Source organism: Zalophus californianus, chromosome 8 (genome assembly GCF_009762305.2).
Source record: "Zalophus californianus isolate mZalCal1 chromosome 8, mZalCal1.pri.v2, whole genome shotgun sequence".
Lineage (NCBI taxonomy): Eukaryota > Metazoa > Chordata > Mammalia > Carnivora > Otariidae > Zalophus > Zalophus californianus.
Window position 1 is genome coordinate 132,035,388 of NC_045602.1, and position 15,934 is coordinate 132,051,321.

Sequence of the window (15,934 nt, forward strand, 5' to 3'; positions counted from 1 at the left end):
TGCACACTGTGGGGGATATTAGCACATGTGCATAAAGGTAGGTGTGCAAGGATGTTCATCAGGTTAGTTACTGAAGGACCCGAGATCAATGTGCACGAGACACATGGTGGGTGCTCACTGCATATGGCCTAGAGTTAAAAATAAACATGTTTTCCTCATTGGGCTTTATTCTCCATGAGGACAGGGGCCACGTCTACTTATTGTTATATCCCAATGTCTGGAATACAGTGGGTACTCAATAATTATTTGTTGAAAAAATGACCAAATGAAGTGCAGCAAGTTGGAAACAAATCCAATGTCCATCAAGAGACAATGGTGAATCCAAGTATGATAAACCCAGTTGATGTGATTCAATGAAGTTGTTATAAAGAATGAGGTGGTACTATATCAAGGATGCAACACCAAATACCCACAGGGATAGGGCTAGGGATATAAATGAGTGAGCTGGGCCTGAGTACAGGGAGTCGTGGGATCGCGGTGAACTGGAAAACCCACATCTTCTGTGTATTTGAATTATTCACAATGGTGATATATTTTTATAATGAAAACAAAACAGACTGCAAGACAAGAATCACTAGGGTATCTGGAATTTTTAGGGAGAATCCCCCAAGTCATGGAAGCTTTGGAGTTTCAACATTAATAGAGAGGAATAGTGTTCAAGCTCCCAGGCATAACTCTTTCTATGGACGGTAGATAATAAGAACAATGGACATAATAGGACCTGATGCTATGAATCCACTGAAGATTGCTCTGGAAAAAATGTGTCTTCTTCTACCTCTATCCCTATCCTACGGAGAATCAATTATAAAGGACTCTTTTGTTTCCAACTTGTTCCTCTAACAGTTCAGAGGTACCCATTTCTATTGCTAGAAAACATCCCCCAGAAACCTCTAAAGGATAGCTCTGGAGGGTGAATTTAAGTAATGTGGGACTCATTAGAATTCAAGGATTTGAATTGAATGGATGTAGTGGGTGGTTTAGACACCTTTCGTGTTTTATTTGGAGGCTCTTGCATTTTCTTGTCCTTAAGTGAAGAAGTCTCAGGGTGGTTATATGGAAAAGAAAGTCATACTATTTGCTATGTTGGGGGCGGTAATCTCTCAACTCCACCGAGAAATGGGAAAGTTGGATCACTCTCAATGTTATGATGAGCTATTTGGGGATGCCATTTGTAATGTCAATGGGTTGCCAGAAAAAGGCCAAATGTTCTTTTCTTTCCTGACATTGTGTAAAAATTGGTTGAAAAATCTCAGATCTTGATCCCCATTTTCAGTGCCAAATTGCAGAGTAAATGACCAGGAACATAGATGGGGTCCCAGCCATACAACCTGCTCACTACTAACTCTACCTACACTTCCTACTCTCTGAGAGTCCAGGGATAAAAGAAAATGATTCCTGTTGACACTTCCTAACAGAATCATTTCTAATATGCCTCAGCTCCCACTGGCAAGGGTTTTGTGTTATGTTATGTTGTGTTGTGGACTAGAAAGAATTCCTTAACAGGCAGAGCCTGTGAAACCAAAGGGTTGCTTTCTCAAAGGATTAAATTCCCAAATACTCCTGAAAATAATGGTACACGATAATGAAATTCTTGTTTTTCATTAAAAGAGAATTAAACCAATGACCTTTTACATGGGCTTTTGCTCTTTGTCTTCCAACCAAGTTGGGTTTTGTTGCATTATAATTATTTAAGTTCTTGGTTGCTTTGTTATTTAATGTACATGACACTTCAGAGACACCAAAAAAACATCTGCCCACATTCTTTCCATTTTATGCAAGCTAAAAGCCTGGCAAATTCACCAACTGAGTTATACACATTCACTATGGGAAAATTATGTTGTCACTTTATGATTGGAATTATTTATAAATCGGCTTTGTCCAAATTTGTATCACTCACACATCACTTTCAGAATTTTTCCAACACCAGTATATAACTTGGCCTATTTCTTACCTAGTACTTTAAACAATGCCTTATGTTCTTCGTGTAAATAAATGTATTCTCAAAGGAAACGGCATATCATTACCATAATGAGAAAAACAATATCATTTGCCATACAGAGAAGGAAACTTTAAAAATAAATTAAATTGAAAGCGAACAGTAATATTAACTTCTGCATGGATGCTGCTGTCTGCCAAAGCTCAGCACCCAAGACCAGCTCTTTCTTTGTTAAAAAGGGAGTTAGCAGGATTTAAGGAAAGATTAAGGAACATTAGCAATAAACTGAGACTCGCTCAATGATTGAGTCAGAAGGAGGAAAAGCAGTTGTCTCCCTGCACACAACAGATCACGTGTATCCCCTCTACACCACCTACAATTACGGCTCACCCCACCTGAGATGGGTCCTTCGTTTGCGAAAGCTGATCTGGGTATTTCAGCTTTCCTGGGCTGGAAACAGGTGGCTTACCATTTGTCTGAGAAACGCCATCAGGGAGGTTCGCGGTGGTTTGCGTTCTTCTCTTTTGAATCTTACTTCTGTGGGTTCGGGTGTGGCATCTCCTTCTTCATTGAGATCCACTGTTTGTAAGGTTGATTCTACTTCCTCGGACTTTACAACCTCTACTGGTGATTCACACACCACCTGGTAATTATTTTGCCAGGTAATAAGACAGTGAAAAAAAAAAAAAACATTCCCCCAAACAGGCTTTATAAAGTGAGGGGTCCTGGTTGCCCCCTTGTCCACATGCTACAAGTTTGACCCAATGATCATTTCTACACAGGCACATCTTCGAGAAGGAACACCCATGTCTTATAGTGTGCTTTCCAACAGTCAATTTCGGGAAAAAAGTCCAAATACCCTGACTCGGAAATGGCAAAAATCCTGCTCCACGAGGTACAAGGCTTAGATAGGAAGCCCTTCCTGGGGACTGCCATCCACAGCAGGCTTACTACCCCTTCCGTTCCGGGAGGCCCCCCTCTTTGGTCCACCATCAAGGTGACTTACCCTTGGCCTGTATAAAAATCAGGAGTCATCATTTCCTTAAAGGTCCTTGGAGATGTTGGCCATGATACCTTCCATCGCATGCCCTAAGATCCCCCCGCAACTGGGAAGACTTGCCCTCTTTGCGGAAAAGATAGTGTGAAGTCCACACTGGATTTAGCAGTTGGGACCCCGTCCTTAACTTACTTCCCACCCCAACCCAGGGCCGGTCATTTGCCTTTGTTTCTTTACCGAAGTTCCTGCTTTCAGAAGAAAACGGAACTTGGCAAGAACACCATGGTGAAGTTCCTGACGGCCCCCAGCAAGGTACCCAGGGAGCTCAGTGCCCCCTGAGGGTCCGTTGGGGAGAAGGGGTGACCAGCAATGGGAGGTTTGGACGCAAGGTCCGATTCACCTGCGCTCTGATTCCAAATTCTGTTCTTTTGCCTTGCCTCACTCCATTTGTGCTGTGCCCCAGTCACATCTGGGCCAGTTTCTACTTTGCACTGATCCTTGCAACAGATTTAATTGGCCTGGAGAAGGCTCCATAATTTCTTTGTTTCCTCAGGCAGGGCCTGGCAAACGACTACAAAATCCATCCCAGAGACTGTTTTTAGCACAGCCCTGAGCTAAGAATGGATTTTACATTTTTTTCAAAGGGTTGTAATATGTTTTTAAAAGATGAAAGACAGGCAAGAGAGACTACATGTGGCCTGTTAAGTCTGAAACATTTACTGCCCGGCCCTTCACACAACAGGTTTGTCATCCCCTGCCTCAGAGGAAGGCTCTCTAGAGCCAAAGGCACCTTTGCATTTGTCTTTGCCGGTGCTGGACCCTCCAGCTTCCTCTGCATCTTATATTTGCTGTCAGGGAGTGGGGGAAGGGACCTTAGGTATTTCCAAAAACACCTGTATGCCTGTGGAGAAATCATTTTCCTTTTCTTCATGCAGAATATGCCCTTGGCTTGCACATGACCCCAGTGATCCAAATTGAGAAGGACCGTTGATTTCTGTATTGTCAAGCAAAACAAGAAGGTGCCCATTAACAAAGCAGCATGAGGGAACACCCTGAAATATGGCACCTAAATCACAGCCTTCTCTCTCCACCTTCCATTTTATAACATATTGACACAGCTTCTAGCATCCTTCCTTTGTAGATAAAGATCTAGCTTGGGGAGTCATCCACTCAAAAGTCCGAAAGCAGCGAGGCAGGCAGGTAAGATAAGCATGGATTGACCATAGGACACAAAGGAGCAGTTGGGGCTCCGGTGGACGAGTCAAGTTGTCCCACCTCAAGAAGGAAAATGCTGGACCGCAAGTGTCTGTGAGAAGGCTTCTCCTACTGTGAGCTGCCAGGCTCTGACCCAGGCCCATCTCGGGAAATCAGGCTGAGACTGAAGCCAGGTGACATACTGGGATTGGTGTCTGACGTGGTCATGGACTTCCACATCTGGGCCTGATTCAGTTCAGTTGCATTTCTGAAAAAAAGCTTTGGCCACCAGAGTCCAGGGGTAAGCCTGAAATGCAGGCAGTCTGACGCAGGGCTCATGAGAGCAGCCTGCAGCTCCAGCCCTGCCTGGCTCCACGTCTCCCCTCCACCCCTTATGGAGGCTCTAGACCAAGGTCTCTACTCAATATCTCTGTACCTGGGTTTTCTCAATTCTTGGCGTGGACAGTATACACATCAGAAAGTTGTTTGCAAAATTAAATCAGGCATAAAGTTCTTAGAACAGTGCCTGACCCATAACAAGCACTCAATTAATACTAGCGGTCGTTACTTGTGCTATTATGAGAGCTGTTTATTCCATGGGCCGGAATTATGAGGAATCCCACTTTTTAGAGATGATATTAATATCTAACTCTTACTATGGCTGACATCGTACAAGATATTTTAATATATTACCTCAGTGAATGGTTATTGAATTATTAAAGAGCTCAGAGTAAGTAACATTATCCCTATCCTAGAGACGAAGAATCTGAATGACTGAATGACTTGGCCAAAGTCATAGCACAGGTAAGTAGCCATTTTAGTGAGGATGGTGTTGTGTACAGTAACTGAACACCTAATAGTGATTTTATCAGTAATGGTATAGAACAATAAGTTTGCAAGTTGGAAGTTCTAGGATTGGTTTAATGGCTCCACGAGGTCTTTAAGAACCGGGGCCCCTTCTCTCCTTTGGCTCTGCCATCCTTGGCATGCTGGGTTTTCATCCTTTTATTTGTTACTTCATGGATATAAAATAGCTGCCACAGTTCCAGGCATCACATCCTCAACCTAATGTCTTAAAAAAGGGAGGAAGGCCATAGCAAAAGGTTTGCTCCTGATGAACTTCTGTATTTTGATTTCTTACCTCAGCTACATTTCACTGGCCAGAAGTGGTCACATCCTTACTCCCAAATTTTTGTTGAGAAAAATAATGGGATAATTGCTTTAGACTAATCATGATCAAATACTCTGGGGGTGTGGTAGTTGCCAATCTTGCCTAAGATCAAAGGAAGAAGGGTGGAGAAATGGGAAATAGCCCTTAGGTAGGTAATGACCAGAGTCTGATTCACTGAATCTGGGTTCAGAATTATTCTACCTTTGAAGCAGCAAGTTCCTTTTTTGAATGCAAGAGCCTAGAGGGAAAATTACATAATAAAATGATCAGACTGTGTAGCAGTAACTTCATCAATCGAGTTTTTGATTGCCAATGGTTTTCTGGCCGGGCCTTTAAAAATTTGAGTGGTGTCAACTCATAAATCCTAGGCCAGAGTCCATTCTTCAAAACACAACTATTTCATAAGTCAGTCAGAGAAAGACAATTATCATATGATCTCACTGATATGAGGAATTTGAGAAACAAGATAGAGCATCATAGGGGAAGGGAGGGAAAAATGAAACAAGACGAAACCAGGGAGGGAGACAAACCATAAGAGACTCTTAATTTCAGAAACAAACTGAGGGTTGCTGGGTGGAGGGGGGTGGGAAGGATGGGGTGGCTGGGTGGTGGACATTGGGGAGAGTATGTGCTATGGTGAGCACTGTGAATTGTGTAAGACTGATGAATCACAGACCTGTACCCCTGAAACAAATAATACATTATATGTTAATAAAAATAATTAAAAAAAACCCACAACTATTTTAGTAGGAAAAAAAAAAGTCTGGTTGGAGGGACTTCTAGAGACTCCCATTAACTTTGAAGTCAGGCCAAGAAATTGGCTCTCAGCAGCCAAGGAAAATCCACTGATTTCCAGTGGGGAAATCCAGAGGATTTGAACTGAATTAGGAGCTGATTTGCATATACAGACATAGAATTTGATTTTTGTTTGGATATTTTTCTGATATCCTTCCCGGCCAGGGTTTTGGAAAAAGTCACTCTCTATTTAGAAAAAAAAAAAAACCTGCATCTGCACATTTTAATTTTGGGCATGATGGATATAATGAAAATCAGATTTGTGCTATATTTTAGAATCAAATCCCCCTTGCTTGATTTCAGGAGAGGGGATATCATACTTTGCGGGAAGATGGCTAGTACGTTTAACACAGAAAATACACATTAAGGGAGCAAAAGGTTTCACTTTTTGGCCTCAAATGTTATACTATATTTACTCTTGGAATTTGGATTATACAGTTTTCACTAGAACTGTGAGTTTTGGAAACTGATTTATAGCAAAATAGATTTCCTCCACCTACACTTCCCCCATAACACACAGTATTGATACTAACAGTTTTTACTTAAGAATCTTTTAAAGATGCTAGCTGGTTTGATTTAGAATGTGATTATTTGGTTACAAAGACCTGGGAAAAGTTTTATTTTTCAATCTAGTCACCATTCTCCCTCCATTCTCTTCATGGAACCCCAGTTTTATTTTAGGGGAACAACCCTCCTTACTTTAAGCCTGCATGATCAGGATGCAGTTGTTCGAGCAGATCTAAGCCAATCCTAGCCAAGGTCATATGAGTTCAGGGATGGGAGTATGTGGCAGAATGTATTACTTTCCCAATTATTCACCCTGGCTTCCTGTAAAGGGATCATGCATCTGTGCCCACTGCTGGGTGACTTGCTTTGGTGAATGTAACATGAGCAGACATGCCGCAAAGCAAGACTGAGTGGAGGCTCTCTGAGCCATCTTATGGCTCACCTCTGGCTGTCTTCTCTCTTGTCACAACAATCGCCCGTCCTTGATGAAGGGGATGTTTTTCTCAGTCTAGATCTCAGCAGGACGAAGCCACGTGGATCAGCCACAGCCAACCTATGGCTGCCATGTAGCATGAGTGAGGAAAAAAAGGATCTTTGCTGTTGAAAGCCAAGTGTAGGGCTTGGACGTTACCGCAACATAGCCTGGCAAAAGCTGACTCACAAAGCCTGTGAACCCATGTAAGTCCATGAAAGCGAACAGACTCCAGCACCTGCAGGGTTTCCACTGGCCCAATCTCTCCTTTACTCTGGACTGTGTGATGGGATGTGAGAAGAAAGGTAGCCAGGCCAAGAAGGCTGAGCCACAGGGAAGTTCTGCATCAAGACTGATTTAAAACCAATGCTACTTCCCAGTGAGGAGTGACAATGAATTTCTTTTTTTAAAACAAATCCAGGTTGGGTTGAGTTTCCTTTCCCTTGCAACCGTGAGATTACTTACTAAGAGAGGTAAACAACAGAAGTACCTATTTCCTTCATTGTATAGGTCATTGGGAAGGAAAGATTTTTATCCCCCATGAGTTAGAACATTAACTTTATTAAGCAATGGCCAAAATGTTTTCAGATTACAGCGGAATGATTCAGTAGTTTCTGTAGTAGATTTTATTTCTGATAGGACCAGAAGCACATTCTAGGAAAAGCACTAAACTTCTGTGGGTTTCAAAAGCCTTGTTTTTCTCTTCATGAAAAACTTTGAGAAATGTGGAAATCACTCTGTCTTTTGCTTCGCATTGGTTGATAGATGGGTTATAGAAACTGATGGTAGAGAAATTAAAAAATAAATAAACCCAACCATATTTTAGCCAGAAGTTGCTAGTTAAAGGACTCTTATAATAGGATTAATCACACCTAATGGTCCTGTTTGGAGGTTTAGAGTACTATACGTTGTTTTGATTAATGCCATCTCTCTTATTTGGGAGGAGGAAATTAAACTAATTATTTCACACATGCCTTCATTCCATATGGGCACTGAGTCAGCTGACAGATGTATAATTTCACAGGGCAAAATAATCACTGATTGCTGGGAAGCGCTCACTCATCACATTATAATTCCTATGCACTAACAGTTACTGCAGGGGCGGCAAACTCTTCCTGCCAAGGGCCCTGTCCCAACTACTCTACTGTACCATTGAAGCAGAAAAGCAGCCATAGATGATATGTAAATGAATGAGTGTGGCTGTGTTCTAATAAAACTTTATTCATAAACAGTGAAATGTGAAATTCGTGTAATATTTTTAAAAACAGGTATTCTCATTTTATTTATTTATTCATTTATTTATTTAGAGAGCATGAGCATGGGAGGGGTGGGGAGGGGTAGAGGGTGAGGGACAGAGAGAATCCTAAGCAGACCCCATGGCTAGCACAGAGCCCCATGTGGGGCTCGATCTCACGACCCTGAGATCATGACCTGAGCTGACATCAAGAGTCAGACACTTTGCTGACTGAGCCACCCAAGTGTCCCAAATTTGTGTAATTTTTAGTACCCTGCAATATCATTCTTCTTTCAATTTTTTCATCATTCAAAATGTAAAAGCCATTTTTAGCTCATGGGCTGCAGGGACACGGACAATGGGCTGGAATTGGCTTGTGAGCTGCAGTCTGCTGTGCCCTGAATGACTGAATTCTTCCTGTGTTTCAGGCCCTGAAGTATGCACGTTACATGCCTAGTTCCCATTTAATTCTCACCAGAACCCTAAGGGGTAGGTAATATTATTGTGGTCATTTAAAAGATGAGTAAACTGAGGTCCCAGAAGTGGCACAGCTTGGGGATGATGGGCCCAGAATCACTACTTTTAGCCTCATTCCCTCCAACTAACAGGCTGTTAGACAATGACATGTTGGAGCTTCCAAACAGAAACATTACTTGTAGGGCCAAGTAATTTAAAGCCATTTTGATCATGTTTATTTTCTTGAGAAAATACTTTGCTTTCTTTAATATCTTCATCAGCTTTTTTGTTCTCTTTTGGTATCAGTAATTTAACTTTTGTTCACGTTTATATTTCTGTTTTGAACGTCACATTAGAAAAGGGTATACTTCCTCTTTGTCTGTCAAAGGTCAACTCTGCATGTTAGCACATGAGCTGCAAGGGGTTCCTCAGACAGGCAACTGCACACAAACATCTAAACACAAGTTTCTCTTCAAAAAACAAACTCAGAACCTCAAAGCTAACTGATGCTTCAGACTTAACCTGCAGCTTTTAAATTTAAAGTTCATGGGGAAAAAGACTCACAGAGTTCTTCCTCACATGTTGGTGAAATAGAGGCTTTGACTCTACAGAAAAGAGCTGGTATATTCATGAGAATTTTCTGGAATTATGAGAGATCTGAGCTTTACCGAGCTACTAGAATTGAGTCAAAGGAGAGGGTGAGGGGGAAAGAAGAAAGAAAGAAAGAAAGGAAGGAAGGAAGGAAGAAAGAAAGAGAGAGAGAGAGAGAGAGAGAGAGAGAAGAAAGAAAGAAGAAAGAAAGAAAGAAAGAAAGAAAGAAAGAAAGAAAGAAAGAAAGAAAGAAAGAAAGAAAGAAAGAAAGAGAGGAGAAAGAGAGGAAGAAGAGAGGAAGAAAGGAGGGAGGGAGAGCAGGGATTGGGGAGGGAAAGAAAACATTTGCAACAACAAAAAAGCAGAGCTGAAAGATCTTTCTCCTAACAAGAATTATAACATAGCCATTCTAATTTTCAATCCACATAACAGGCAACATTTTTGGAATGTACTTGGATTCTCAACATCGGTTCAATGCCAGCAATTAAATAAAAATGAAAACACAAGCCTCATCCAAGGCTAGCAAACAAGAGACACCTAGAAAGAGCCAAACATATTTTGCTTTGACAAAGTGATCATGATCAGTTTCTCTCTTAAGGAGCTGTGAACTCACTTATCCTCACTTCCAAAATTTTCCAAAGACTGTACTTCTTTCAGAGAGGAAAGCTGCTGACTCATGAGGATGATTTATTAATCTCGCTGGAAGAGGTTTTGGAAAACTACATTTTTGAGGTGCCTCAATGGAGCCATCCCCTTCAGATGTGAACATACTGTCTTGAAAGTTTGGACAGCGAGGCTCAACCTACATTTCTCAGGTGGAGATCCGAGAAGTCAGCTCTCCTGCCCAAGACCAACAGTCTCATCATCGAGTGCAGTAAGATGCTCTCATGCTTGATGCCACTACCTGTCCTGGGTACCGCCCACAGTTAGTAGAGAATCTGGGTTGCCATGGAAATAGAGGTGGAAGAGCAATCAAGATGGAGGAGCCCAGCGTGCAGCATCATTGCCCCTTAAGGATGTGTGAGGATGTTCTTATGATTGGTAGACTCTTTCAGCCCCTAAATGATAACAAATTGTAAAGACACCTGCTCTGATATTGTGTTTAGTTTGCATTGATTCAATAGGCGGTACAAATATTCACCCAGTGTTATTCCCCATTGGTCCCTAATCACATAAAAGGGTGAAAGAGTCTACAGCAGATGGGAGACATTGGAGCATGCAAGAACATGGGACCCCAGAGCTGAAATGCCCAATGAATGGTCCAGCATGCAGAAGATGAGCATGGAATGATTCTGCCATTTAATGCACAACTTACATTCTCCTCTGCGGGGACTGAATCCTCTTTAACTGACTAAAGGGGAGATAAAAACAAAAGTAAGAGTCAGAATGTTACCCCAAAAAATGGAGAGTTAGTTGGGCTTGCAGCCCTTTGGTGCCATTCTTGGACATTGAATTGTTTACACATACCTGGTTCCAAAATGAACTTGAAGGAGGCTTACACAAGAGTAAACAGTACAGCAAGATAATGCAAATTGTTCTGTGTTTTTAACATGCAGCGAAGGGAAAATAAACACCCAGATGCAGCCAGGACACGAATGGAGTGAGGAGAAGGGGTTGCTAAAGAAAACACAGACCATAGCCTGGGCTATGGGTCAGCAACGCATTTGCCTTAACATTTTCTGGTTGCTTGCTGATGAAAAGAGGGTAAAGGATCGATCATACAGGGCACAGTTACTGTTAGGTAAAAATAAATGAGCTGCTCAGGAAAATTGCAGCAGAAAGTCCAGAGAAGTCTATCCCATGGTAATCATAGAGCAAACAGGCACTGAGGTCATGAGCGAGGTCTTCAGCCTAATTCTGACCACAGTGCAGTGGCTGGCATCAGGAGCTGCTTCCTACATCCTCCCTCCATATGGGTCAATGTCATCATGGCCAAGTTCAATCCGGTTAAAACCCTCCTCTGGAGGCCCAGAGGGCTGGGGTCCAACACACCCAACTTCAAGCACTGTTCCTCCCTACAGTAATCCTGGCATTCACAGTCTTGCCTTAAATTAGGAGAGCAGTTGGCCCAATGCTATCAAAGGTCAATGCCACCACCATTACATCCATCTGCTAAGCTTCAACTGTGGAGCTCATCTTTGCCGTTGTTCTTAAATTTGGCGGGGGGTGGTGGTGTTTATAGACTGCTTCAAGACTCACTTGACAGATCTGGACTCTCTCCCCAGAAAAATAAACAGAAACAAAATATTTTGCAAATAATTTTAGGGTGTTCATAGACCATCTCTTTTCTTGGATTCCAGGCTAGGAGCTCTTCCCTATATTCGTTCTGTTCCAAGTCCTGTGTTTATTTTTACCTTTAAAACACGCAGTAGGAGGGGGGAAAGGAATCGACATTCACAAACACGTCTTCTGCATTTTGCAAACCAGTTGTATGCCTGTATAGCCATTGTATATGCAGGTGCTTTGTAGACACCCTTTCACTGAAAGTGGCCCCAAGCGGTAAGGATGGTGATCCTCACTTACAGCGAGAAACGGAGATACAGGGAGGTAAAATCCCTTGTTCAAGTTGGTGCAGCTAGGAAGTGGTGGAGACGGCTCTAAGAGCCAAGTTTTCCCCCTGCCATGATGAGTTCAAGGGTCAGAAACACATCTTTTAGTAACTGTGTGAGCTTCTCTCTTCGCAACCAGATTTGCTTTCTCTCTAGATGAAATTTTCAGCTTGGACCATACATCAACAGTATTTCTATTGAACCCATTCTTTGAGCCAAGCCTGGATCTCACATGTCATGTGTACCTGCACCCAGCGTGGTGTCCATGCTCAACACAAAATGACAAATGAAGGCCTCGGGCAGCTTCTGCCTTTTCTCCTTATGTTTCCCACCTTGTAGAAAGCCCACCAGTGGAGGAAGCAGAGGTACCAGATTGCAGGCCGCTCTTCTCCACTCTTGGCGGGTCCCATGTGATAGATGAGCTCTCAGAAGGAGGGCAGAGGACTTCTTCCACATCAGAAATATGTTCAGAGATGAGAACAACACTTGCACAGCTCACTTCAAAGTAGACCAGAGAGGATTTTCAAGTGCAAGTCCCACCTCTGCAGACCAAAAGGTGTTTATTGGGTTCTCAAGCTCTCCAGTCAGAAGAACCTTATCAGGTGTGGGGCTAATCAGGAAACACAGAGGGTGGGATTCCCATTCAAATCTCAAAACCAGAAACTTCTGATCTTCTTCGATGTGCTGGACATCTGGCTGTTTTATGCTGAGTCGACAAACTGTCCAGCCTCATTCACGATAACCACAAAAAACTCAGTTTGAAACTGCAGGATCCTGTTTGCTGAAAATAAGGACCGAAACACAGCCCCTGAAACGCATCAGTCTAAACTTGCCATAGCAAGGGTTCCTGTCCTTTGAAGAGCACATTCTAAAAAGAATGTTTCTTTAAAATACTGTCACATGGTAGCACTGAAGCCAACAGACATCCCACTGCTAGAAGGTCTTCTGGAAGCATCATTTTGATCATGTGACAGCTCTTCTGTGTTCACTGACTTCACAGTGGCCCTAATACTTTTCCTCAAGACTAGACATTTCAGCCTGCCTTTCAAGTGCTTCCAGAATTGTCCGGCCATATGCCAGACTTTCTTAACCAGGATTCCCAGGGATTCTGGGATCAAATACAGGAATCTGTACTTGAAGCAAGTAACTCAGATGATTCAGAGGACTTTTAAAGTTCTCTTAGTCTGTTTTGACCTGCACCAACTGCTGCCTTTTTTAAACACCCAGAGCATTTGTAACCTGCGGTCCACACATGAACACTGGATTCTAACATCCTTGTTCTGGCACGGGGCCAGTCACTTTGCATTCATTTTTCTCACTCCGTCCTCCCAATAATCAGGAAAGGTGGGTGTCACTGCCTGCTTCCACAGCTGCGGAAAGCAAGGCATGGAGGATTTAAGTGACCTGATCACATCCAAACAGCCAGTAGCTGTCAGAGCTGAGACTGGATGATGGGTCTCTTTGGCTTCAGAGCACCCGTTATTTTCCACATCATTTGTGTCCTCCAAAGGAGAGCAGAAAAGGCACTATTTTGAAGATATTTCAAATGTATCATTTATGAATTGTGTGCACGCACACGCACGCATACACACTTGCACGTGCAGGCATGTTCCTCCAAACGGACTTCAGGTGTTTCGATAGTGCGATAAGTGAGTCTTAGACTCATTTTGTACCTCGGGTGCTGCTGGAGCCAGATGCCACACATGGATATTTAGATCAGACCCAGCAACTATTCGTTTCCGAAGAAACGATAAAACTGTTGAGCACTTACTATGTCTGAGGGTTTCTCTGTGTACAGTTAGTGGATTGGCATAACAACACGGTGGGAGAAACGTGCCCCTGTTTACATAAAAGAAAACAGAGGCTTGGAGTGGTCCAGCAGTTTGTCCAAGGCTATGCAGTCCAATCTTTCTGATTCTGTCTGTTATGCAAGATTTGCCGCATACCAGAATTTTTCAAGATCATTTATTCCAACCCTTCTACAGATGAAGAAAGAAACTCAAACAGGGTGAGTAACTTTTGTGAGGTCACAGAGCAAATGGTACCCCAAAGAACCCAAAACAATAAGGGGCATATGTAGAGTCCAGGTAACTGGCTTTTAAACATTTTTTGGCAAATACACCATCATTGGAATTAATTTTCTCAAAGGTTATTTGTGTTATTTTTGTTTTATAATAAGAATGACTTCAGCAATCAAGACTATAAATCAAAATAACTTATAATTTCATATCCACAGCATGTGAGGGGGAAAATTTTATTTCTGATGTTCATATTGTAGACATAGACACTTCAAAGTCAGTTTGTTTAAAAGCTTCCCAGTTAAAAGAGGAGAAGAAAGAGTTTGGGTTAGTGGAAAGATCAAAATTTTCTAGGATTTCTCATTGCTTTTTTACAATTTTTACAACAGTGATTTTATAACCAAAGCTTACCTAATTTAAAGAAAAGAAAACGAAGGTCTTCATTTTGTTTTTGACTAGAACATAAGTCCCCCCTTGAGAATGTAAGCTACAAAAAGGTAGCAAGCTGTTTGCTGTTATCTTTTCAATGCCTTAGCACAAAGCGTTTGACACACAAAAAAACTCAGCACAGAGGAGACTGAAAATATTCTTGCAGGAGTGCGTCGTCCCTATTTTACTTCCATAAAGAGCTGTTCTGTCTGATCGGGTGGGAGAAGGAAAAGCAAGACTTACGGGTGATTTGGGTTTTCGCTTCTCTTCATTATTTTTACAGTCAACAAAAGAAATAAAGCCAGATAATGGTTGAAAAAGAAAAAAAAACAGCAAGACTGAACTCTATGAAATCTGACCATTAGGGGGAAGAATGTCAAGTGGTCCTTTTTTTCTCAATGGAAATAGCTTGAATTTCAAAGAGGAACCAATATATGCCTTAGAGACCCCAAAGACAAGGACAGATGGAGTATTTGAGGCTTTAGTAGCTTAGAAGCTTCCCCAGACTGGAGGCTATGGAGAAATGAAGAGGTGGCCATGGTTAGCGTGTCCACAAGCCCGAGCACACAGGAGATAAATGACATAGGTTCGGAAGGACCATTCATTGGCCACTTTTGTGCGAGGCATGGTGTTCGGGGTTTTGCAGGGTGTGATTTCATTAAATCTTCATTTCTATGATGAGGTACTATTATTATTTGTATTTTTAAAAAAATATTTTATTTATTTGAGAGAGAGAGAGCAGAAGCAGGGGGGAGGGACAGAGGGAGAAGCAGACTCCTCGCCAAGCAGGGAGCCCGATGTGGGACTCGATCCCAGGACCCTGGGACCATGACCCAAGCCATTGGCTCAGCACCACCCTTAGGCGGTGGCTTTTCCAACCTTCTCCTCCTTCCTTCCCTGTCTCCCTTCTGCCATGTCAGACCCTTATTGTGGCCTGAAGGCTCTCTCTACCTCCTCCTGTGCCCCCGCCCCCCCGCCTTTATCCTTCACGGTGTTTTCCTCCAATAAATCTATTGCACATCAATTCCATCACAGTGTCCCTCCTTGGAGGATCCGAATTAATGATTATGTATTCAAGATCAGTACCATCCATTATGTGACCTTTCCTTTTAATTGGATTACTTTTTAAACTAAACATAGATAGTCTCACCTTAGGCAAAATATATATTAAATCTTGAGTTTGATGTGCTAGGTCAGTTTTTCTAATGCATTTTTAATATATATATAATTTTTAAAATAAGTGATGTTTGAATATGGGTTGCCTAAGTCATCTTCCTGGCCACCATTATGCACATGTGATTCACTTGGGAACTTTTCCCTACATTATATTGCTGATAAAAGGTTTTTAAAAATAAGTAATTGGTGGTTGGGAAGGAAGGAGGATTAGAACAGAATGCCAAATGACATCACCCAAAGCTTTCATTAAGTACTGGAGTTTGTGTTCTGGGCAGAACCCAGAAGGAAGATTGCTGTACAATGGAAAGCCAACAGAAAAGAGTTCCAGAAATCCAGCTGGATTCTGGACCAAAGAATAAAACGAACACCGTAGGGGCATCTGTATTTATCACCTGCCTTGCACTGAATG

The 15,934-nt window shown here is 42.2% G+C and overlaps 1 protein-coding gene across 9 annotated transcripts in view; it reads right to left on the bottom strand.

The window, feature by feature from the left end:
* The window catches only part of BCAS1 (brain enriched myelin associated protein 1), a 94,469-nt gene that overhangs the window by 15,441 nt on the left and 63,094 nt on the right, over positions 1-15,934 (bottom strand). For 3 of the 9 annotated variants that reach the window (XM_027621401.2, XM_027621402.2, XM_027621404.2), the window contains 2 exons: positions 10,669-10,704; positions 2,406-2,579 (listed from right to left, as the gene is read on the bottom strand). The exons of 3 other annotated variants lie outside the window; for them this stretch is intronic. In XM_027621401.2, coding sequence (XP_027477202.1) covers positions 2,406-2,579; positions 10,669-10,704 — 210 coding nt within the window. The remainder of the gene's footprint in view (positions 1-2,405; positions 2,580-10,668; positions 10,705-15,934) is intronic. 3 more of the 9 variants (XM_027621409.2, XM_027621406.2, XM_027621403.2) reach the window with 1 other exon arrangement.